The sequence below is a fragment of the Petaurus breviceps genome, unplaced genomic scaffold (assembly GCF_028583685.1).
Source record: "Petaurus breviceps papuanus isolate PSGF00001 unplaced genomic scaffold, PetGlider_PUasm1.0 185, whole genome shotgun sequence".
Lineage (NCBI taxonomy): Eukaryota > Metazoa > Chordata > Mammalia > Diprotodontia > Petauridae > Petaurus > Petaurus breviceps.
The window spans coordinates 2,816,319-2,841,628 of record NW_027185797.1 but is presented as its reverse complement, the minus strand read 5'-3'; the positions used below and the strand labels follow the sequence as shown (position 1 = coordinate 2,841,628).

Genomic DNA, 25,310 nt, shown 5'->3' with positions numbered 1-25,310 from the left:
CCCCCCCCCCCCCCCCCCCCCCCCCCCCCCCCCCCCCCCCCCGCAGCTCTGTATAGGAGGAGCAAGGGGAAGGATGCTCCTGCTCCCACCTCTGAGCATCCTGGGAATGCAGGAGGCAAGGCAGCCTCAGTGTCGGACCCAGGACCACCGACCCAGAGCCACGGGGGAGCCTTTAATCAAACACTTCTCCTGTCACTCTGCCAGTAGGCTTCTATTTGGTTTTGATTTTAATTTAACTACAGTCTTTTCCTCCTCATTCATCTTCCACAGCTGCTCAAACTGTTGCTAAGACAGGTTTGACCACCTAAGTATCTGCAAATACTTCACGGGCTCCTTATTGCTTCCACAGCAAACTAGATTTCTCATTTAGTACTGACTGCCCTTCACAATCTGACCTCTACATAGCGCCTTTCTTGATCCCACCATTCTACTAGTGCTACTGCTATATTAAATTGGCACATAGGTGGTTATTTCATATAGGAATATATAGTTTATATTATATTATATAGAATAAACATAATTCATTAATAACGTACAATAATGCAGGTACAACAAATGCATATGTTCTATAGCAAATGTACAATAAATGCCATTCCAAAAAGCTGTTGACCCCTTTTCTGGACGTTTAAGGGACTTGATAAAGAGCTGCTGCCTGAGGAATAACTTGAACCCTAGTTTTCCTGCCTCTATATGCAACATGCAAAATAAATGCTTCATTTAGGTATTGCTTGAGCTGAAACCTTGAAGGAAGTCAGAAATTCCATGATGTGGAGGTGAAGCATTAAGACATTCTAGGCCTGTGGGATTGCCAATCCAAAGGCAAGGATGGATGTGGGAGTAGCATCACATGTGAGGAAGCCAGCTCTGTCACAACACTTGTTTTGAAAAGACAAACACAGTTGATGATGCATTAGAGCACAATTTGAGCATAATTCAATTTTTTTTAAAGCAATAGGAGTTAAGTAACTTGCTCAAGGTTACATGGCCACTTATTTCTGGGTGTGGTGCTAAGTATCTGAGCCGAGATTTGATCCAGATCATCCTGACACTGGAGCCGGTGCTTTTACTTGCTGAGCCACTTGGCTGCCCCTATAATTCAACTTTCTAATTTACTTCTGAAGTTGATAAACATTAGCATCTATGCATTAGGCATCAAGTGCTGGGAATATTAAAAGAAAAAAGCGAGGGGCGGCCAGGTACCACAGCGAGTAAGAACGCTGGCTCCAGTGTCAGGATGACCTGGGGATCGAATCCCGGGGTCAGACACTTAGCACCCACCCAGAAACACCTGGCCCTGTAATCTTGAGCAAGTTACTTAACCCCAATTGCTTAGGGGTGGCCAGGTGGCTCAGCGAGTAAGAGCACCAGCTCCAGTGTTGGGATGACCTGGAGATCGAATCCCGGGCTCAGACACTCAGCACCACACCCAGAGGTGTAACCTTGAGCAAGTTACTTAACCCTAATTGCTTAGGGGTGGCCGGGTGGCTCAGCGAGTAAGAGCACCAGCTCCAGTGTTGGGATGACCTGGAGATCGAATCCCGGGTTCAGACACTCAGCACCACACCCAGAGGTGTAACCTTGAGCAAGTTACTTAACCCTGATTGCTTAAAATTAAAAAAAAAAATTTACAGATAGCCTTCCTTCCACTACTACAATAACTCAAAAGCTACAGCCCACAGGACACCACTTCACAAGCACAAAGGTATTTTTCAAGGTTAAGGGCTTTTCTGGTGCCGTGGAGTTGTGGGCAGAGTACTGGGATGACCTCCCCCTCCTCCCTCCAAGGCAGCCTGGAGTTGCAGTCCAATGTGGTTGTTGCAACTCTTCCCACTCAACACATTAAACATCTAAGTATTTCTTCATCATTTAACATGTATAAAACTGTACTACTGCTTTTTTAGGTTCCTACTTTTTCTTATGTGTCACTAACAAAGTACTGGAGTATGGTCTCTAACTCCCCTTTTCCCTTGGGCCGTTTTCTATTGGGGGGTGATTTTTAGGAACGTGTATGTTGTGTTATAGCGGAATTAACTGTAGTTTGTATTGTGGCTGCGCAAGTTGGAACCAGGTTATGAAAAATACTTGAATGTCAGGAATTTATATTTAATCCCAGAGGCGACAGGGGAGGCACTGGGGTTGGACAAATATGGCCGTGACGTGGTCGGATGTCCGCTATAGGGAATGAAGAGACCTAGAGCAGGCAGACCATTAGCTGATCCATTTTTGAACAGAAAGGGAAGAATGTAAGAGATACTGAAGAGGAGGAAATGAAAGGGCTGGCGACGACTGGCTATGCTGGGTGAGAGGGAGGACGAAAGCAAAGCGCCCCTACTCGTAGATGGATGGGTGCTGCCCTGACAGAAAGGGAGGGTTGGAAGAGGGGTGGGTTTGTAACAGGGCCAGGGCGATTTGTCTTTTTAATACGCTGTTTGAGATGCCGGTGGGACTTCCAGCTCAGAGCATTCAGGTGAAAGACTAGGGGCAAGAAGACACATCTCTATGGAATCACCTGTGTAGGGACGACCCATTTGGTAAATACAGAGCTTACATCTTTCTTGTAATTGTTCCCAGACGTGCAAACTGTGTGCACTTGAGAAATAAGAAGCATTAGCAACAAAATCCTTACAAAATCCATTGATATAAACTTTATTTTCAATTCTAACCTGAGATTTCAGAACAATTATCATCTAAAAGACATGAAACAAACACAAATGAGGAATTTGCTGGTAAAGAAGTATTTCATCATTATTCTTTTCTTCAGGTGCTCTTCTGTCCTGGTGTTCTATCCACTTTTGGGCCAGTAGGTAAATCTAGGGTCTGCTGTCCTTTCCTGCTGAGTCCGGCAATAGGTACAAGGCCTGATTTCTGGGATTTCATGCACCAAAGCTTGAGGATGAATAAAGTGAATCCTGAGGAGCTGAATCTTTGGAAGTCATGCTTGGTTCTGTAATGTATACATATTGCAGACCCACAGAGCTGCACTAGGAGAATCAAACCAGGAAACCTCCAAGGGTCTGCTCCAGGCAAGAGGGAGCCCCATAAGGCCCCACCCTGGAATTCACCATGCCTCTTTAAGGCTCTATCCCCAGACAAAAGGTGGCAGGATGAATATGTCCATCACTCCAGGTCTCTGACTATATTTCACAGTTTTAACCATATGAATCACAGAACTACATGTTTGAGGAAAACAACACATGTGCATACTGCACACCCATCTTTTATATAAAATGTCTCAGTAAGAGACCTATAATTGGAACAAGTAAAAAAAGATCCAAGATGTTTCCATTCAAAAGAGGACAGGATAAGTTACCCCCCAAAGGGAAGAAATAAAAGTTACTCTGACTCAGAAAATTTGTTTCCACATTAGACACATTAGAGTATCAACCAAGTGGTTCTAATTCATATGTGAGAAATTCTTTAAAAGGCAGAAATTTGGATTTTGGGAGAGAAAAGCACTTTCCCCCCAAGATAGTAAAATATTTATTTGTCTTTATTAATTTGTTCTTTTACTTTGAGTTTACAAGATTCAGTTTCCCAGTTCTTTTGAGTTTCAAATTTTCTCCACCCCCCCCCCCCCCCATGGTGGTATAAAATCAGGTATAGGATTTGCAGATACTTTCACATTAGACATTGTTCAGGTATTGAAGGATTGCACTGGATGGAATGAACAATGGGGAAGAGGAAACCAAACCAAACAAGAAAAAGAAAGAGAGCAGGTAATTTGCTTCAATCTGCATTCACTCTGTTCTTTTTCTGAATGTAGACATCTCTCTCCATCATGAGTCTTTTGGAGTTGACTTACCACAACTTGTTTAGCCATTCCCCAATTGATGGACATCCCCTTAATTTCCAATTCTTTGCCACCACAAAAAGAGCTGCTATAAATATTTTTGTACATATGGGTTTTCCTCCTGCTTCTGTGATCTTTTTGGGATACAACCCTAGAAGTGGTATTGCTGGGTCAAAGATATGAAATTACTTATAGCCCTTTGGGCATAATTCCAGATTGCTTTCCAGAATGATTGGATCAGTTCACAACTCCACCAGCAATATATCAGTGTTCCAATTTTTCCACATCCTCTCCAGCATTTATCATTTTCCTGTTTTGTCATCTTAGCCAATCTGACTGGTGAGATGTGGTACCTCAGAGTTGTTTTGATTTGCATTTCTCTAATCAATAGTGATTTAGAGCTTTTTTTCATATGCTTATATATCTTTAATTTCTTCCTCTGAAAACTGCCTGTTCATATCCTTTGACCATTTATCAATTGGGGAATGACTTGTATTCTTATAGATTTGCCTCAATTCTCTGTATATTTTAGAAATGAGGCCTTTATCAGAGACATTAGTTGTAAAAAGTCTTTCCCAATCTCCCCCCCATTCTCTAAGCTGTTGTCAGGCACCATCTTCGAAATTATTTTATTCCCAGATAATTGTGAAAAGTACAAACATTTACAAAATTTTATTTATTACGTTTTGCCAGACACACTTTGCTAGTACATAGTGCTAGAGCAAGTATTTTCTTTTTTTTTGGAAGGCAATTGGAGTTACGTGACTTGCCCAAGGTCACACGGCTAGTTTTTGTGTTAAGTGTCTGAGGACTGGATCTGAACTCAGGTCCTCCTGACTCCAGGGCTGGTGGCGCTCTATTCACTGCACCCCTTAGAACAAGTATTTTCTGCTCAACGGACCATACAGTATTAAAAATCTCATCAAATTTATAAACATGGCAAATGTTTGGCCCAATAACACCAGAGGAGTCTCTAAAAACAGAATATGATGCTAAAGTAAGTAATCAGGAAAGCTGCTTTTGAACATTCATAGGACAAATAGTATAGAAAAGAGCAGGGAAGAATAATGGCAAGAAATAGAGCTCAGTAACACTGAGGCGCATCCTCAAAGAGAATGAAAAGTCATGGTAGCACCAGAGCTGCTACGTAAACCAGAGTCACAGGCTGGATTTTATTTTCAAAACAGAACAAGACGAACCATACAAACAAACCAATCAACCATCTCCAGCTTTTGCAGCTGGACGGTCTTTTCCAGGAACCTTGAGATGTGGGAATTGGAATGGCGTCAGAAAGATGTTAATTACAGGGAGACAAAATGTTCCATTACACTTTGAGCTGCCACTTCATTTTCTATGACAAAGGAAACAGACACCGAAATCATGATGACTTTTAAGGGATTTGACTAGAATCTCAACAAATGTCATATTTTCTGCTTTCTTTTAAGAAGACATTTTCAACACGTAATTTTTCAGCTTCCTGCAAAGAGAATAAAAAATAAAGCTCTAATTATCAAACTACCTATGTTTTGGGTATCATTAAATTTCCTAAAATATTAAATCAGAATTACCAATCCTTTCAGTTCTTCAAACTACTTGTTAGTACAATTAAAGTTAAATGCCTGATAGTTATGATAACTAAATAAATTAGATAGGCATATTTGTGGTACAGTATGGCAAGGACCTAATAAAACTTACTCATTTTTAAATGTGTTGAAGTGAGTTGGATTTTTTAGTTTATATCAGAATTCTGATCAAATTTAAGAAAATCAGTGTATTAATGATCTCAACATTAAAACCTACTTCAGTGAGTCTGGCATTGTCTTTCTTCAGTTTCACCAGATATTGAATCTTCTGATTTGGATTTGTGTGACCTACTAATTTTCCATTCTCTTCTGCAAGAAACTCCACCTGCTTCCTTAGCATGTTAGTCTCCTGTAATAAAAGGAGCAAAGATGAGAAGTGGTTTTTGTGCTGTCATTTTTGCTTCCAGAGAATCGTGAAGAGCATTTCACTGGGAGAAGCACAAAATATGGGTAGGGTCTTTAATCATTAGGCTTTATTTATTACAAGGGCTGCAGTAATCTCTAACCATGGAAAAATGAACATCATAAACTGAGACTTTTGTACAGTTGAATTCTACAAATACAAGTGACCCAGACAATACTGAACCAAACCAATCCAAACCTGTAAAAATTTGTCTTTTTCTTCATAGAGTTCTTCCAGCTTGGATCTCAACTGTTCCTTCTCCTGGAAGGCTTTTGATTCCAGAGCTCTTGTCCGTTCTACTTCCTCCATCATTTTAATCCAGTCGATCTCTCTGCCTGTAAGGATTTCTTTGACTTCTTTTAATCTAAAGACAAATGTAATTTTATAGATAGGTGTGATGTCAGAAATATTAAACAGTATTTATGTGCGAGTTCCCCTCGAAGGTCTAATCCTCAAAGGGAACTCTATATTGAGCCAATCACAAGGAATGTATAGGGAAGATCCTTGCTTACTTCAGGCACCTGTGATTTCTTTGATAACTCTTCTAAATATAACTTAAGATATTCATGAACTGTTATGGCTGATAAAAACATTATGATTGTTCAAAGCTCTGGTGAAGACCTTGAAACACTGGTCCTTAAGCAGAGTTAATTAGTAGGCCTAGACCTGACTGAGCTTTTCCAGCTTGCTAGAGCCATGAAAGCTGACAACATTCTCTTGGAATATCCTCCAATAATCCAATATCACCTCCATGTGCACAGTAAGCACCATAAATGCTTAATCCATCCATCCCAAGATATAGTTTTATTAGTACAAGCATTTTTTTTGGAGGGCAATTGGGGTTAAGTGATTTGCCCAAAGTCACACGGCCAGTAAATGTGTCAAGTGTCTGCGGGTGGATTTGAACTTACGTCCTCCTGACTCCAGGGCCGGTGCTCTATTCACTGTGCCACCCGGCCGCCCCCAGGCACTTTTTTAATAGCAAAAATGACCCCTGATTTGTAAAACATAAAACGTTTAACTTGTTTACCTGATCTTTGGGTTTCTCCCTTGCTGTACACAAGAGGATTTCTTTTTGGCAATAGAAATTCATGTGGTTTCAGTCTAGTCAGAAACAACACAAAGGAAAACAAAATCCTACTATCCCCACCACTACAAGTGATAGAACACTGTCAGTCGCCTGAATACAAAAACAACAATTTCTAGGAGGTAGACAACATTCAAAATGGGTCCTGGGGTAGGAGAAAGCTGGTCTATGGCTCTTTTAGGCTCTGCTTCTCACAGTAATTCTTTAAGCCACTTAAAACACAAAGCTGAACTTTCTCATGCCATGTATAGGATTTTTCATTCTGTCACATTAAATAATAAATAACTCCTCTGGCATTTAGGAAAGGTATACCTCAGCAGGCAGCTATTTTCTACATTTTGTGCTAATATGTTCTAGACCACAGGATTCTGAGCTGGAAGCAGTCTTAGAGATCTTCTAGTCCAACTGCTTACAGATTAGGAAATGAAGGCCCAGAGAAGTAAATCACTTAGTGCCAAGTACAAGTGAATTCTAGTCAACAAAAGTCCATTTCTAGGGCTATGTGCTGAAGAAGTACAGGTTTTCTTCCTCCCCCAAATCTATTTTATCCATAGCAGACAGAGAAATCTTAGTACTGAATGTTAGCCAAGATACAGAAAAACTGAAATTCTGTGAAACTGATTGAAGATAATGAGAATTCACCCACACACCAAAGGCACGGGTACTCTAGAGGTTTCACACTCAAACAGAAATGGGAGACACCAGATCATACTTAAGGATCCCGTTGGGCTATATACTGAATTAGAAAACCACATATAAACATTAACTATGTTCTAATGTATTCTTTTACTTGATTAAATATTCCCCAATTACATTTTAATCAGGTTCTGGTGTGGGTTGCATGTTTGACATCTCTGGTCTACAGGAAACCATTCTAACAGTAACCTAATTTATAATGTCATTTGAAGGCTCAGGAACAGGTGAGAGGGAGGGAGTGAAAAGGAGTTTAAGATGCTACTGCTATAGGAGGGCATTTGAGAGCCAAGTGTTAAGTGTTCCTTTAGAATAAAAAAATCCCTTTCATACCAAGGCTGATAAGTCAACTTAGAAAAGGTTTGATTTTTATTTTTCTAAATACAAACAGCAAGTGACTAGAATGAAGAGACACTTCCCCAAGCTTTTTAAACTCTCACATCAATGAACAATCTTCCCGTTTTTAATTGGACACTAAATCTTAGTCTTTCTCACTAGTAAAAACAGAAAAAAACCACTGGTGTATACCCCTCTACTTTTACTGTGCAAGAATATTACATAAAATATATATGTAATATAAATACATATGTATAATTATGCAACAATCCTCTTTAGTCACTTAAGTAAGCATTTTATGTTAAAAAATCTGAAATTTTTTATTACACAAAAACGTTGCAGTAGTCCCAAAGTTTATACCTTATCAATCTAACAAATGCTTCCTCCTTTATGATTGGAGAATGGAAATAAGCAAAGATTTAGAAGAATTAAGTTTTAAAATCATGAAATAATATTTAACTTACTCTGCTTTTATTTTCAGCATTTCTTCAATTGCTTCATTCTGTATAAGACCAAAATGGAAACATATTACTTTGGTTAAGTTTCTAAAGACTTGTTTAAGATAATTTTTTTAAAAAGACAGAAAAACTTAACAGTCTACCTTGTCCCTAATAGTGAAAATGAAAGCAGTCTTTGCTCTGTTAGACACTATCATTCCCTGAGGGCGTACTACAATTAACAGTGCTATTTACCTGCAGGAAGACAAAAAATAGCAAGTAACTGAATGATCAATTTCTTCCTCTATTTGCTCCCTTCTTCTCTTCTGACCATGCCCTGTTTGTACTCATCTCCACCATTAGAATAGAAGTTCCTGAAGAAGGGGCTGTTTTCACTTTTTTCAGAGCTTAGCATAGGACTCTGCATATATTAAGTGCTTAATAAATATTTGATTCTTGATTGAATCCAAAAGAAATATTAAATCTTTACTTCAAAAACGTGGAACTCACAGAATGGAGAACTGAAAGGGCCCTCTGTGGCTATCTAGTCTAACCCATACCTGAAAAAAAAACCTTATACAACATGTCCAACAACCCTTTTATCGTTGTGATCATTGCGAGTGCTCACGGCTTGCTTATAATCAAGACAGTTTATCAATACTAAATTTTAAATGGTCTGAAATGACTACTACATCATATCCCAGAAGTGGTACCAAAAATAAAGGCATTTTAATCATAACCATGAAAATATAGACAAGGAAAGGGAAAGGACTTCAAGTCTTCTACTCTACCTCTTGCACAAATCATGAGTCATGCCCACGACGGCCTTTCCAACAAAGAGCCATCTATCCAGCCTCTATCTATCTGAGGGCCTTTGGGGTCCTCACTTCACTGCCCGTGAGACAGTCCATTTCATCTGTGGGCATTTCTAAGTATGCTGAGATAGACCTGCCTGTGTAATTTCTGCTCTCTTACACTGTGTCCTCTAGGACCAAGAATCAGATCCTTTACAAGACATCATAGCATGGCTTCAAATCTATATCCTTACTGTCTTTCTCTAGACACCCTCTACTTTATATTCGTCCCTTAAGAAATGTGGCTTCCATAACAGGACATAACATTCCCAGTGAGGTAATACCAGAGTAGAATATGGCAGGATAACTCCCTGCTTTATTCTGGATCCTACTGTCTATGACTGAAGTAATTTTCTATATCTATATTGCTGCTGTTTAAGACTGGGCTTTTATTCTACATCATGCTGTTAAGATTGTACTATGTAATATGCTGTTAGGATTGATCCACCATGCTTTTCCACAAGAAATAATTTCTAATTGTCTCTGCCACTGTCCCAAATTTCTGCAGTTAATTTTAGAGAGCAGGTGGGGGTGAAATCAAAGTGGAGTTCAGTAAAGATTTTTTTTAAGAGTTAGCAATTAGTAGTTAATATGCAGGAAAAACAACTTTCTAATACCGAGTAAAAGCAACAAACATGTTTACATAAATAAGAAAGTGGATTTTTGGATTTCTTTTCCTCTATCTTAAAAAGACCAGGAACATACCTTAGCAAGTCTTTCTTTAGCAATTTCCTTTTCTTGTTCTTTTTTCAACTGATGAATATCTGGATATTCTTGATCACTATGTAAAGAAATAACAAAAAATACAGAAAAAAATTCATAAAGTATAATTTTATATACTTCCCAAAATCAAAACTGCTTATTACTCAATTATTAAGACCATCAGTGACAATTTTATGAGTGGAAGGGTGGGAGGAAGGTCTTGACCCATGATTCAGTTAGTGTGGAGGATTCTCTAGTATTCAAATTTCCTCACAAAGGCAGATGAGCAACTCATCTGTAACTTGTAGTCTTACCAAATAACCCAGCATACTGAGAGGTTAAGTAATTGGTCTATGGCTGGGGGTGAGGGGGGAATATTCCAGCCAAGAGGCGACACGTGGCCTTCTATGTCCTTCAGTGCAGCTTTTGACTGAGTCCAAGTTTTCCAGAACAAATCTGTTTATTAAGGGGATTTGTTCTGTGAAGTTTGGATTCCATTAAAGGGCTGCACTTGAGCACCTAGAGGGCCACATGTGGCCTTGAGACCCCAGGTTCCCCACCCCTGGTCTATGGTCATACAACATATATGCAAGGAGAAAGAACTGGAACTTATGGGTTTCTGACTCCAAAAACGGTTCTTCTTGTTAATACATCAGATTTTCTCTCATTAATAACAACTAAATTTAAAATTCATATTAGCAGCAAACATGTTTCAATAATTTCCAAGTACAGGGGTGGCCAGGTGGCTCAGCGAGTAAGAGCACTGGCTCCAGTGTCGGGATGACCTGGGGATCAAATCCGGGCTCAGATACTCAGCACCACACCCAGAAATAACTGGCCGTGTAACCTTGAGCAAGTTACTTAACCCTGATTGCTTTAAAAAAAAATAATTTCCAAGTACTACAAAGAAAGTACTTACTAAGAAAACTTTGGGAACTGCTAAACCTTATTAACTACTGCTCACAGGCAAGAGAATTAAAGTTTCCTATGGAAAAAGCCTTCATTCTTTAAATAATCACAACTAACAAGCAAGCAGACTATAGGGTTTTGTGTACTTTTTCTTACCTGCTTTTCTTTTGTCTCTTAACATCATCAAGTTGGCTCTGTAGGCTTTGATTGGTCTCTGCCAACTGCTGAAGTTCTAGGCGTGTGTTTTCTAATTCACATAACTGTTCCTAAAGACATATAAAACACACCTTTCAGGCAGAGCCAAGATGGCAGGTTAGGTACAGTCACCCAGGTGAACTCTCCCAACACCACCCTTCAAACAACTTTAGAAGAATGCCTCAGATCAAATTTTGGAGTGAAAAGTTGTGGTGAAATATTTTCACAGCCTTAGAAAACTTAAAGAGGTAGGCAAGAGAAATCTGTAACACCTGTAACACATCCTGTGCAGAGCCTCCATACACAGCCACAGCAGCAGCAGCTGCAGGAGTTCTCAGCCCAGAGGACTGGTTAGAATGAGATTAAAGGGGATCCTTTGTTGGCACTGGCCAGCCAGAGTTGGCAATGATCGGCAACTACTGACCATATGCAGTTCTAGGTTGCAGTTCCAGGGCAGAGAGGAAGACTGGTGGTCAATTAAAAGGGAGCAGGGGTTTTGGTTACAATTCTAAGGCAAAGAGAAGCACTAGCATGTGCAGCTATAGAAGACCAAGGCCCTTCCCTTGGTAAAGACTAGAGCACAGCTTAGAACAGCAGTGACCATACTTCTCCCAGGATCACACCACCTTGGAAGCACCCAAAGCTTATAGATCCCCTGATCAAGTTCTGAAAACAGCAGCACAAAAAAGCCTAAAGCTTGGGACAATGCCTTGTAACCCCCAACAACAAGCACAACCAGATTTTGACATAAAGTTCAATGGCAGGAAGTAGGCTGGAAATTCAATAAATAATTTAGAAAGAATTTGACCATAAAAAGTTACTATGGTGGCAGGAACAACATTATGAAAAAATTTTAAAAATCTTAAAGAAAATTGCTAATTGGACCTAAGCCCTACAAGAATTCCTGGAAGAGTTGAAGAAAAGGCTAAGAGTGATACAGGAAAAGAAACGAAAGTAATGTAAGAAACTTAAGAAAAGAAAATTAACAGTTTGATAAAAGAGGCACATAAAAATGCTGAAGAAAATAACGCCTTAAAAAACAGAAGTGACCCAAAAAAGAACTCTTTAAGAAGCAGAATAGGTCAAATGGAAAAGGAGGCACAAAAATTTACTGACATTACTAATTCCTTAAAAATAAAAACTGGGCAAGTGAAAATGAATGACTCCATGAGACATCAAGAAACAATAAAACAGGGTCAAAAGAATGAAAAAAAAAATAGAAGAAAATATGAAATATCTCATTGGAAAAACAACTGACCTGGAAAATAGGTTGAGAGATAATTTCAGAATTATTGGACTATTGAAAAGCTGTGACCAAATAAAGAGCCTAGACATCATATTTCAAAAAATTATCAGGGAAAACTGTTGCAGTATCTTAGAGGGCAAAAGAGCAATTGATAGAATACACCAATCACTTCCTGAAAGAGATCCCAAAATGAAAATTCCCCAGAATATTATAGCCAAATTCCAGAAAGGAGTAATTCAAATGTTGTATAGTCACAGTCAGAATCACACTGGATTGAGCAGCTTCCGTGTGAAAGAAGCAGAGAGCTTGGAATATGATACTCTGGGAGGTAAGGGAGCTGATTAGAACCAAGAATAACCTACCAGTAAAACTAAATATAATCCTTCAGGGGAAAAAAAAAGAATGTTTAATGAAATAGAGACTTATAAGCATTACTGGTGAAAAGACCAGAGTTGAAGAGAAAATCTGACATTCAAACACAAGACTCAAGAAAAGCAAAAAAAAGTAAACATGAAAGAATAATCATACGGGAGTCAATAAAATCAAACAATTTATATTTCTACATGGGAAGATAATACACATAACTCTTTAGAATGTTATCATTATTAGGGTGATTAAAGGGAGTTTACATAGAGAGCATGGGTGTGAGTTAGGTTTGAATGATTTCCAATAAAAATGAAGGGGTAAGAAAGAGATGTACTAGGAGAAGGAGGAAGGAAAGGTAGAATGGGGAAAATTTCACATAAAAGAGGCATACAACGGAAAGGAGAATGGGGGTGGTGGTGGTGGTAGGTAATGCTTAAAACTCACTTTTATCAGAATTGGTTCAAAGTGGGAAACCTCTCTCCACACACACACACACACACACACACACACACACACACACACACACACACGATTGTGTACAGAAATATTCCTTACTCAACAGGGAAACAGAAGGGGAAGGGAATAAGAGAAAGGAGCAGGGCATGATAAAAGTGAGTTTAGAGGAAGGAAGGCAACGGTTAGAAGCAAAATAGCCTCAGAAGGGACAGGACAAACAGAAAGAAAGAAGGAACAAAGCATTAATGGGATAGAGGGAAATAAGCAGGAATTGTAACTATGAATGTGATAGGGCATGAGCTCACCTACAAGACAGAATCCAACAATACGATGCTTACGAGAAACTCCCTTGAAACACAAAGATACACACAGTATTAAAATAAAGAGCTGGAGCAGAAACTAATACGCTTTCACTGAAATAAAAAAGCAGGGGTAGCAGTCACAATCTAAGTCATAAAACAAAAACAGACTTAATTAAAAGAGATAATCAGGGGAACTACATTTTGCTAAAAGGCACTATAGACAGTGAAGTAATATTAAAAATTTTTACATTAAGTTTCTGATAAAGACCTGACTTCTCAAACATATACTAAGTATAGAATTGAGTCAAATTTATAAAAATAAGAGCCATTCCCCAAATGATAAACAATCAAAGGATATAAACAGGCAGTTTTCAGAAGAAGAAAGCAAAACTATCTATAGTCATATGAAAAAATGCTCTAAATCACTAGTGATTAAAGGCAAATTTTAAAAACAGAGGTACCATCTTGCACCTATTAGAAATGACAAATGCTGGAGGGGATGAGGGAATACAGACACACTAATAAACTGGTGGTGGAGAAGTGAACTGATCCAACCATTCTGGAGAAAAATTTGGAAATGTGCCCAAAGGGCTATAAATCTGTGACCCAGCAATACCACTACTAGGTCTATTCCCAAAGAGATCAAAGAAAAAGGAAAAGGACCCATACGTACATAGATATTTATAGTAGCTCTTTTTGTAATGGCAACAAATTGGAAATTGAGGGCATGCTCATCAATTGGGGAATGACTGAACAAGTTGTAGCATATGATTGTGATGGAAAGTACTGTGGTATAAGAAATGAAGAGGGGGAGTGGTTATGGAAAAATATGGCTAGACATATATGAACTGATGCAAAGTGAAGTGAGAAGAACCAGGAGATCATTGTGCTCAATAACAGCAATGTTGTAATGATGATCAAATGTGAAAGACTTGGCTACTCTGAGCAGTACAATGATCCAAGACAATTCCAAAGGACTTAAATGAGAAAAAATATCATCTACTTTCAAAGAGAGAACTGATGAACTCTCGGTATAAACTGAAGTATATTCTTCTCACTTTTAAAATTTTTGTTTTTGGAATTATGTTTTTCATGATTTCAAATGTATAACTGATATGATATTGCTCCCTTCTTAGTGTATGGGGAAGAGTGCGGGAGGGAGGAAGAGTTTGGAACACAAAATTCAATAAGAAAAAAAAAGTTTAATAGTAATAAAAAGAACCACACCTTTCACTTCTGTTTACAGAAACATCTGATAAGCTAACTAATAGTAACTTCCAGAGAACCAAATATGTAATTTTGAGCATTGTGGGAAAATACAAAATAAGCACAGGACACATTCCCTCTTCTAGCTAATTGGGAGTAACACCCATGAAGCAACTTGAGAACAAAGTAGCACTGAATAAGTGCATTAAGAATTACCTTCCTTTTTTTCTTTAGAATTTACTTGTTATTTCATAAGCACAGGGAACTCACAACAAGCAAACCCTTTTGAGCATGGTATATTGGCAACTGCTTTGCAATTTATAATTCTAAAGAACTGCTGGGGGTACTAAGAGGTTACATGGCTGCCCGGACTTCTGGGGCCAGTAACTGCCAGCTGTGAGACTTGTCATCATGACTCCAAGGCTGCCCTTTATCCATATGCCCCACTGCTCTCACAGATAATTGACTGAGTATAAAATATTTTCATCATGACCCAAAGCAGGGTTATATTTAATTGTTTTCATTCATCTGCCTAGATCAGGCCCGCACAATTTATGGCATTGACATTTTTCACAGATCACCCGAAATCTGTTGGCAGACTGCAAGCAGCATACAGGCCAAATGTTGTACAGGCAGGCCTGGCCACGATTGTAAGCTTCTTAAGGGCAGGGATTCTGCTGTTTCTCATCTTTTCATCCCCAAGAGTTAGCACAGTGTCTTGTTCACAGGAGGCACTTATTAAATGTTCGTGGAACAGAAAAAATAACAGAAAATGTTGTGGTATTCTATGTTTTCTCAAAACTTATCCTCACCCTATCCTCAATTCTTAATGAGCACCCAAGTATGATACATTTTATAGCGCAGACCATTAAGTCATGAAGAATTACTACTCTCAATGTATTTTCATTTCTTATGACTATTTAATTACGGATAGCCCAATAACCTTTTTCACTTTCAATTTTGCCAAGCAGAATGCTGCTGGACTGCTAGAGGAAGTCAAGGACCCATGTGCATACCCAGCAAATGTATGTAACCTAGGCATTTATCACTGCTCAATAATCCTCTAAAAATTTTATTCTAAACCTTTTAAAACCATCTCCCTTACTAGACGATCTTGACTATTTTATTGAAAGAACCATCTAGCACAAGCTCCCCTAATTCTCCTCCTCGCTATCTTAAAATCTTAGGCCTGTTTCCATTCTTGCCTCTTCTTTCCCTCTGACTCCAAGGAATGAGTGGGCCTCCTCCTTGTCAAAGCTGAAACCCTCCCTTTGGCATCTTATTCAAACAACACAACAAGGTCCCAACCCATTCTTTAGTCTCTCCCTGTCCCCTGCTTTCAAGGATGCTCAGGTCTCCAATACTCTAAAAACAAACCTTTTCTCTTGATCCAGTTTATCCCCTGAAGCTGGTATCCAGACTCTTTCCCAATTCACTCCCCACTCAACTCCTTGTAATCTGGCTTTTGCCTCCATTGTTCTATGGAAACTGTTCTCTTCAGGGTCAGTGAAGACCTCCATATTTCCCAGTCACATAGCCCCGAGCTCTCATCTTCCTGTCTTGTTTCGTTAGTAGTCTAGTATAGAAGAGCAGTATATACTATACATCTACAGAAGAGATGAGCACCATCACCTTCTTGGGGTGATACTCAAACTCCCTCCCTCCCTCACAGGGCTGTAAACATGGAGTACATAGAAAGGCAAGCTGTCATTCTGCTCTCCAAGGATGACCCATGTGCTGTTTAATAGGAAAGGACAAGTACCTTCATTCTAAGGATTTCACTATTTTTGATATTCCTCTCTTCATTCAATTTTGTCACAAGATGCTGTAAGGAGATCGTGGAGGCTCTTCTGTCTTCTATTTCTTGTTCTTGTGTTTCTAGAAGCTTTGCCAGATTTGCTTGAAAATTTGGTGGAGTTTTAGGACTCTGCAAGATACAGTAGATTTTTAATTCTTAATTTTAACAAAGATTTAATTTTAACTGCACTAGCACAACATACCTGAAAATGTTTTATTGGTTATTGTCTTCCACTTAAAAATCTAAAGAAGAGTTTGTTCTATTAGCCAAAAGGCACAGAGAAAGAATACTTTCATTAGTTAATGATACATGTTGTTTCAAAGTTGCAAAACATTTTATAAACACTATTTCACTTTAACCTCATATCAACCTTGCAAGGCAAATTCTATAGGCATAACTATGCCTATTTTATAGATAAAGAAACTGAAGATGAAGGAGGTTAAGTGCCTTTCCCAACAGCACACAGTTACTGACTGTCAGGAGGCAGGACTTTAGACTGACGTAGCCTCTGAATTTAGCACTTTTCTGTACTGTCTCTTAGTTGTGTTAAACAATTAATAAAGATCTTTTCTAACTATAATTTTCAAATGGGCACTTTTGTCATCTCTGAAGCTATTACTTCAGTTTGAAAACAGAATTGTGGTTCTAAAAGTACCTGTGGAAATGCAGAAGCAGAATCCATCACACATTCTAGGTGTCTCATTTTCAAACTATATGCATTCTTCTTCTGCTCCAATTCTTTAACTTTTTGGCTTAGCTATGAAAATAAAATAAAATATTAACTTTGAAAACAATACAAGTTTCACGTCCACAAAGAAAATAAAAGCTTTTTAAAGGATGTGAAAATTCTTCTGGCTTGAACATTTCACAATTTGAAACGGAACAAAATGTCAAATACCCCATATTCTTTCACAAAAGTCCAAAATCCTAACAGAGTTGCTGTTCCTACCACATGGCTTATTCCAATAGAAGTTAGCTGAAATTATGTTTTTTTCTGAACCTTATTATTATCCACTAAATGAATAAATCTTTTATCTACTCATTGTCAAGTTATTTAAGCAAGAACAGAGTTGCCTTTATATGAGAAGATACCTATGCTCCTGAAGATTCAAAATTCAACATTGTCCAATTTTATTTAATAATTTCCTACAGATTATCTAAAAGGCTAGCATGTCCCTGAAGCTTGTGTGAATTAGCCAAATTTAAATTATTATTTCATTTAAATTTCTTGCAGAGATAGCCTCCTCTAAGTTACCTGTTCCTGAAGTTCCTGAATGAAATCTTCTTTCTTTGCAAGCTCTTCCTGGGCAGACTGAAGCAACACAGAATGCTTTTTAGAGGCTTCTGTTAATTTGTTTAGCTGGTCAGTGGCATGAGCCAGATCTTCACACAACATGTCTCTCTGTTAGAAGATAATACCCACCAACCCCAAAAGAAAGATGCAATGTTATTTGTGCCAACACTACAAGGAGTCAGTAATCATTACTTCATATATTCAATTCAAAAAATTAAAATTAAATATCACCGTAAATTTTTCACTGATGTGATGCCATTTTTAAGCTATTTTTTTCCTTAATACATCCCTTCCCACTTCCCTTGTCAGGGTGCGACTCCATGTAACAGAGAAGAAAAAAGATGAAAAACTAAACAATCCATCTATTGAGGCTGGTAGTATATAAAATGTCCCATATCCATAGTCCTGTATCTCTGCAAAGGAGAGGGTACATTTTCTCATCTCTTCTTCATGGAGAAGACTGGTTAATATAATTACATAGCATTCAGCTTAAAAAATTTTAATATCAGCTTTTTTTTTTTAAAGCAACTGGAGTTAAGTAACTTGCCCAAGGTTACATGGCCAGTTCTTCTGTGTGGGTGTTAAGTGTCTGAGGCCAGAACCAATCCCGGGTCCTCCCGACTCCGGGGCTGGTGCTCTTACTCACTGCATCACCTAGCTGCCCCAATATCAGCTTTTAAAAAGGTTTTAAAGTCAGTCACAAAAACAAACCTTAGCTAATGGAGAAGAGAAGGAAGCCTAATTCTTGCAGGTTAAGACCAGAGAAGTAATAGCAGAACGATAAGCCTGAGGGCAGCCCAACTGACATCACCATTTCTATTTGTGCTTCCTCACTTTTTAAAGCTCTTGCTTAAAAAATGTGATCAAGGGCAGGACCGGACAGAACTTCACATGGGGCTTTTCTCCTGTGAGGAAGCATGAACCCACCAAATTGTCTCCTGAAACTACAACCTGCTCTGGAACCCAGGGTTGAAAGAGCTAAGTTTCAAATTAGGCTTGAGGTAGTACAGGAGAGCTTGCTTAAAATCCAGTACAATTCTCTTTCTCTTAACTAAAATCAAGGAATGCTTTCTTTTTCTTGACATTACTTGTGGCATTTCAGATAGTCAATTAGCATTTAGTAAAAGTTTAGTTGAGGTTATGTAGACAGTAAAAAAAACGAGGTCTGGACCTCATGTGAGCCCCTTCGAGAGCTCACATTTAGTGACTCATTCTGAGAGCACCATCCAGTGGAGAGCTCAGAGTTTAGAACTACGGTATCATTGAGCCCAACCCCTTGTTTGACTCATGGGGAAACTGAAGTCTAAAGAGAAGTCACTTGTTCAAGGTCACGAGAAGCAAGACCAGGGCTAGAACTTTGCTCTGAGTGAATATAGTGCTCTTTTCACCAGGTTATTTCTTTGATGTTATTTGAGTTTTAAAAGAAAACAAGTAACAAAAATCCTAGAAATAAAAAACCAGAAGAAAAAAGGATATGACAGAATAGAATGCAATTAACAGCTATGCTAGAGATAAATAACAGAAAATTATCTCAAGGTGATGGGATGGTGGGACCTGATCCCCCAAACCCTTAAGACTATGTCTAATTAACTGCCCCACTCCCACCCACCACCCTGTGAGAAAATTTTCCCTTGTTGCAGAACACATTCTCTTAACAAAACAGACACAGGGGTGTCTGGCTCAAGGATTTTTGTTGCTGGATGGCCCAAGGACTCTCTTGACATTAGATCCCCAAGGTTCATGCCTCTGGCAACTAAACAAAAAAAAAACCTGTCTTTTCTCCCTCAATGTCTGGTATCAACAAAGTTATCTCTGCAGATTCCCTATATTTTCCCATCCACAAATCACTGACACCTGCTCCCAAAGACACCTGGACCCCCTGCATTACCTAATTAGTATCCTTAACATTCCTTTCCCTGCCCCTTTTCTATATAATCTTTAGATTCATACCCATTAACTTGCAGATTCCTGAAAGGAACTTCACCCACTACTACCGAAACTGCAATAAAACTTTTGCCACTTGACTGAAAGAAGGCTTCAGTGTGTGAATTTGTTCCAGGCAACTCTTCATACGCATTCTCTGCGCCCCAGCACTCTTAAACCATATCAGTACCCCAAACCTCTTCAAAAGTAATTCAGAAACTAGCCAAAAAGCCTAAGGGGAGAATGTTGCTTTTTAAAAAAAAATTTCTATAAAAAATCAATTTATAAAAAATTTCCATATCAGCCATGTTGCAAAAACAGGTAAAAAAAACCCCTCCCCTTCAAATAAATAAGAAAAAATAAGAGACAAGAGTGAAAAAAGTATGCTTCCATCTGTACTCAGAGTTCAGCAATTCTCTCTCTGGAGACTGACAGCATTTTTCATCATGGGTCCACTGGAATCGTCTTTGACTTGGTCAGAGTGGCTAAAGCTCCCACAGTTGATCATCATTACATTATTGCTGTTTTTATGTACAATGTTCTCCTGGCTCTGCTCACTTCACTTTGCATCAAACCATGAGCCCTTCCAGGTTTTTCTGAAACCACCCCCCTTGCTATTTCTTATAGCACTATAGTATTCCATCACAATCATATACCACAACTTCTTTGGCCATTACCCAATTGGTGGGCCTCTCCTCAATTTCTAATTCTTTGCCACCACAAAAAGAGCTGCTATCAGTATATTTGAACATATATTTAAATATATATTGAACATATATATTTTCCCTTGTCTTTGTCAATCCTATTCCACAAATCGAAATACCTCCTTCTCTCCAAAATCACTAACCCTGATTTGATCCTGGTGCCACCTCTTTCAACTCTCCAAGCTTTAGTCTCTATTTTCCTTATATTTATCCAACATCTGTCTTCCTGTAAGTCTGACCCAACAGTCCTGAGTCGTTGGCCAAATTCCTTGAGTGATTTAAAACATGTTCTCTTTCCTTACCATCTACTTAGAACCCTCTAGTTTCTGACCTCACCACAACACTGAAATTTAACTAGTGTCAATCACGGCCTCTTTCTAGTCAAGTCTAAGTCTTAGGTGATATAGGGGATAAGAGTGCTGGAGGCAAGAAAAACAGGTTCAAATCTGGCCTCAGACACTCACTTGATGAGCAACCCTGAGGTAGGCATAATAGCATCACCCTCAAAGAGTTGTTATGGGATTAAATGATAGAAAGGACTTTGCAAATTTTAAAGCTTTGATCACTCCCTCCATGAAACTATTTCCTCCTGGGCCTGTGACTGTCTTGGTTCTGTCATCCCTAGCTCTTTCTAGACTCTTCTCCCTTAACAGGTTTTGGCTTTCTCTATCATACGTCACCTTCATCAAATACTTCCCCAAATCTACCTCTCCAGTTTAACCACGTGTCCTAACTTCCTATTCATGTTTTCTGCTGCCTATGGCAAATATTCATTCAGATAACTTATCAAAAGAAAATTAAACAACAGAAGTTAAACTACTTATTTCCCTCTTCAAATCCATTTATACTTCTCATTTTCCCAAATCTGTCAATAACATAATTTATCCAGTCATGAAAACTGGAGAACTTAAAAGTCCCCTTTAATACTTCTTTTTGTTTATCCTCCAAACTCAGTCTAGAGCAACATAACTAAATGTGCAACAAGAGTCCGGGCCTTCCAGACGCTGAGGCCAGATCTCTGCTCACTAGGACATCTTGCTTCTCTTGCTTAAGATTATAAACTAACCATCGAGATGCATAATTCCCATGCAATCAAGATTAAATATTTCTGCAAAGAAGTTATCTGGTTTAAACCACCATCTAATTGCTTAAGTTTACTAACAGTAGCTGATAAAGACAGGCATATATATTGCAGGTAATCTAGTAAAAAAAACACATACAACATATAAAAATTTACCTCAATATCATCAGACAATTTTCTTGAATTAAGGGCTTGTTTCAGTTCCATAATCTGTTCTTCTTGTTTCTTTAAATCTGCTTTACAGTCATCTTTTTCAGTCAAGGTTGAGTTATATTTGCACTGACGAAGAACAGTTATGATATGATCAAAAGAGCTACTTATGTGAACACAATGCAAATTTTAAAAGTTAGTATGCAATAAAATGCCAGTCTGATGACTACATTAGATAACCATATGTCTGGAAAACAGAGAAAACTTTACAGGTGGTAAGAGAATGGGACATTCTGTATTGAAGGCAAGTGGGCAATGGGATACAAATCGTCACAGGTACAAAGAGACCAACAGAGGAGAAATATGAGGCCAATGCAGGTATAAACTTTTCCTGACATCAGATTACAAACGAGGGATTTTACTGTACTTAAATGCCAATACCTACATACTGTTGTCTTGTCCATTTCATCTTCTATGCCATTTATATATCCCCCCAATAAGCGTTATGGGCAGTTTCTCATTTATACCATATACTGCCTATGGCTACAGTTTTCTCCTAGCTTACTTGAGACATATAGTACAGTAATCCTAATCTTAATTACAGATCTTTGTGAAGCTTAACTGTTAACCATGAATAAAAAGTTTTGGTTAAGACACAGGCAAGAAATGCAAAGCATAAGAAGACTGCTGGGAACAGAGGTTGCAGTCTATACAAATGAATGGCGTTACAGAGTCATACAAGAAATAAAGGAAAATACTAAGCGGTAATTTTCTATGCATAGAATTGTAGTAAAAAATCCAATCCAATTCCACACAATGATATCTTGTTACTATTAGAACTTACTGTAATGTCCTCTAGTTCTCTTGTTAACGTATCTATACTTTCATTTTTCTGACTAACAGATGTTTTCAGGTCCTGGATCTGACTCATGAGATCAGTCACAGTTTCCTAAAAAGGACAGAAAAATATCATTTTATAAAAATGAATTCATTATTATTTGTTAATGGTAATGACCGGGAACTCCTAGTTCTGAGTTGCCTGTCCATTTTCATTTAAAAGGTGATAGTTCTAATCTATACCTCACTTATGTTCCACACTATTGTACCCTACTGCATACCAAGGGATCTGTAAAGTTTCACAGAAATTCCTTAGATGTGAAAGACTATACAGACTAGAACAGCTTATCCAACCACCAAAATTAGTGCGTATGTCTACTTTTCTCATTGACAACTTAACTATTAGTAAAATTCAAGGATTTGATCTTCAGATGTAAAGAGAACAGTCTCCCTGGGATCTCACAATAACAGTGAAAGTGGCTTAAAGGAATAAAAGCCACATAACCTGCAGGTGATGATTGGGAAACTTGACTACTCACAGACCTCAAAATACAAAATCTAGGGTGGGAGTTTCAAGGAGACAAAGAATATCTAGTATTTTCTTCAGTCTTTCATATAAACTCCAATCAATTAATCAAAAATCATTTATGAAGTACCCTTTATTTGTCAGGCACAGGAGATATAAATACAAAAAATGATTCTTATTCCCAAGCAGTATATGTTTTAGCAGGGTCAACAACAAGTACATAGATATGTATATCCAGAAAAAAATAGTTAAAAAGTAAGAAGTAGAAATGTAAGGTAGCTGGAGAGGGAGGACACCAACAGTTGGGGGTTGAGGAAAGAGCTCAAATGGTAAAGCCATCTTTGGCTTTATCTTAAAGGAAATGAGGGATTTTTGAGGTGACGCATGGGAGATAAGAGTGCTATGCTTGAAAAGCAGAATGCACAGAGAAGGAGGGGAAGTAATTAACAGTGAGGCTAGAATTGTAGGGGAAAGGTTGCTTTAAAAACTAAACAAAAGTGTTTCTATTTGATCCTAGGGGAAAGAGGGAGACATTGGAATTTACAGAGTAAGGGTGCAACATTTTTTAGTTCTACACTTAAAGGAAAATCACTTTAGCAGCAGTAGGAGAAATGGGCTCAAACAGAGAAACCCTTGAGAAAGACAGACCAATTTAGAGGTCACTGACATAAGAAGAGAATTGCCTCAATAATTGCGATTTCCAGCAACCATATCCCTCTAGAACATATCATCAAATGCTGTGAAAATGACCACCGGTAATTGTAACAAGACCTTCCTGCTTTACTCATTAAGATCAAATATGGTCTAAAGACCACTCCTATCTAAAAGAGAATTCTTTTTTTTTTTTGGAGGGGGGAAGGTAGGGCAATGGGGGTTAAGTGACTTGCCCAAGGTCACACAGCTAGTTTTTTATGTTAAGTGTCTGAGGCCGGATTTGAACTCAGGTCCTCCTGACTCCAGGGCCAGTGCTCTATTCACTGTGCCACCTAGTCACCCCTAAAAGAGAATTCTTAAATGCGCTTAGTTGTATGGTTTCTTAGCATATAGAAACAAGAAGCTGAAAATCTGGAACACCCCCCCCCCCAAAAAAAAACCTCAGGTTACTAGGGAAGGAGATACATGCCACCATAACTAATGAAATAACCAGGCTCTTTGGTCTATGCTTTTTTGGTTTCTTAGCTACCAAATGGCAGCGATTCAATATTTCATAAGTTAGGAAAGGGATCATGTCTCCATTATTAATAGCATATAAAATGCCAGTCAGTCAACAAAGAGGTATTAAGCACATACTATGTGCTGGATGCTATGCTGAGCGCTTAGGGATACAAAGAGGCAAAAGACAGCGCCTATCCTTGAGAAGCTTCAGTCTAATGGTGAAGACAACAAGCAAACCACTATGTTACTCCATAGGATCACTAGACAAAAGACACAAGGATTCCTTCCATCCTCTTCTAAGCCCACTCCATGTCCCTGTTTTACTACATATGAGTAGCAGTGTTTCAATACTTGTCAAACTTTAGAAAAAGATGAAACAGGGTCCTGGTTTTCATTTCATCAGCATGTCTATGCCAAGAAGGACACCACTTTACCTTCAACTTTCCTGGAGTAAGAAACCCTTCAACCTTTTTACCTGGTCAGCAGCCTTCATCTTTTCCAGAGAGACGATGGTCTTCTCAGCTGTGGACAAGCTCTGTTCTAGTTTCTCTATTTTCACTGTCTGGGGAATGAGGAAGAAAACGTAGGTTCTTTTCAGAATTTAAATTTTCCTCATGGATAGACAGCCTCATATTTGTATTCTATTTTAAAAGTACAATGTTTTCTAGAAACCAGATCTATTTAAAAAGTTAGCTGAAAATAAAACAGTGAGTATTGGTTCAGAAATCCTGCTGTAATGAGACAAATGTGCACAAAAGGGAATTCATCTAAGTGACCACAGCTATATATTATATAGTATTTCTGAGTCACTGAAGGTAGGAAGCTAATTTAATAAAATAGAACGACTAGAAATCTTATTTTTAATCTTCTAAATAATATATAAACCTATTAAGAACAACAATATCTCCAACACTGATGTAATGATATGTTAGTTACCTGCTGTTCACACTTAGCAATTTCCTTCTGTTTCTCTTGTTGTATTGAATCAAGAACTTCTAAGAATTTCCTGAAAGAGGAGAAATAGATTTCATAGGTGACTTACTTCAAAGAAATATTCTATGAATCTAAGCAATCAAGACTTAGAGAGCTAATTTTAAGTTACATCCCCACTATGATCGTGATATAGTTTATATCAGATCAAACAGAGATGTGGGGTTAATTAGAATAGACATTTTAACAACAAATGTTTTCAATTGCCTAAAATTCAATTTTGATTACTTTAGAGAAGCTTAGAGTACTTGAGAGTTAATTGTTTATACTGGTTATGGTTTTTAATT

The 25,310-nt window shown here is 38.2% G+C and overlaps 1 protein-coding gene across 1 annotated transcript in view; it reads right to left on the bottom strand.

Annotated features, from left to right (window-relative positions):
* Positions 1 to 4,518: 4,518 nt before the first annotated feature.
* Positions 4,519 to 25,310, bottom strand: part of KIF15 (kinesin family member 15) — a 63,946-nt gene continuing 43,154 nt past the window's right edge. The window contains exons 23-35 of the mRNA XM_069088331.1: positions 24,970 to 25,039; positions 24,509 to 24,595; positions 22,360 to 22,464; positions 21,522 to 21,644; positions 17,619 to 17,765; positions 17,019 to 17,120; positions 16,328 to 16,492; positions 10,951 to 11,060; positions 9,889 to 9,964; positions 8,357 to 8,394; positions 5,975 to 6,140; positions 5,591 to 5,722; positions 4,519 to 5,267 (exon numbers count right to left, since the gene is read on the bottom strand). Coding sequence (XP_068944432.1) covers positions 5,202 to 5,267; positions 5,591 to 5,722; positions 5,975 to 6,140; positions 8,357 to 8,394; positions 9,889 to 9,964; positions 10,951 to 11,060; positions 16,328 to 16,492; positions 17,019 to 17,120; positions 17,619 to 17,765; positions 21,522 to 21,644; positions 22,360 to 22,464; positions 24,509 to 24,595; positions 24,970 to 25,039 — 1,387 coding nt within the window. The 3' untranslated portion in view covers positions 4,519 to 5,201. The remainder of the gene's footprint in view (positions 5,268 to 5,590; positions 5,723 to 5,974; positions 6,141 to 8,356; positions 8,395 to 9,888; positions 9,965 to 10,950; positions 11,061 to 16,327; positions 16,493 to 17,018; positions 17,121 to 17,618; positions 17,766 to 21,521; positions 21,645 to 22,359; positions 22,465 to 24,508; positions 24,596 to 24,969; positions 25,040 to 25,310) is intronic.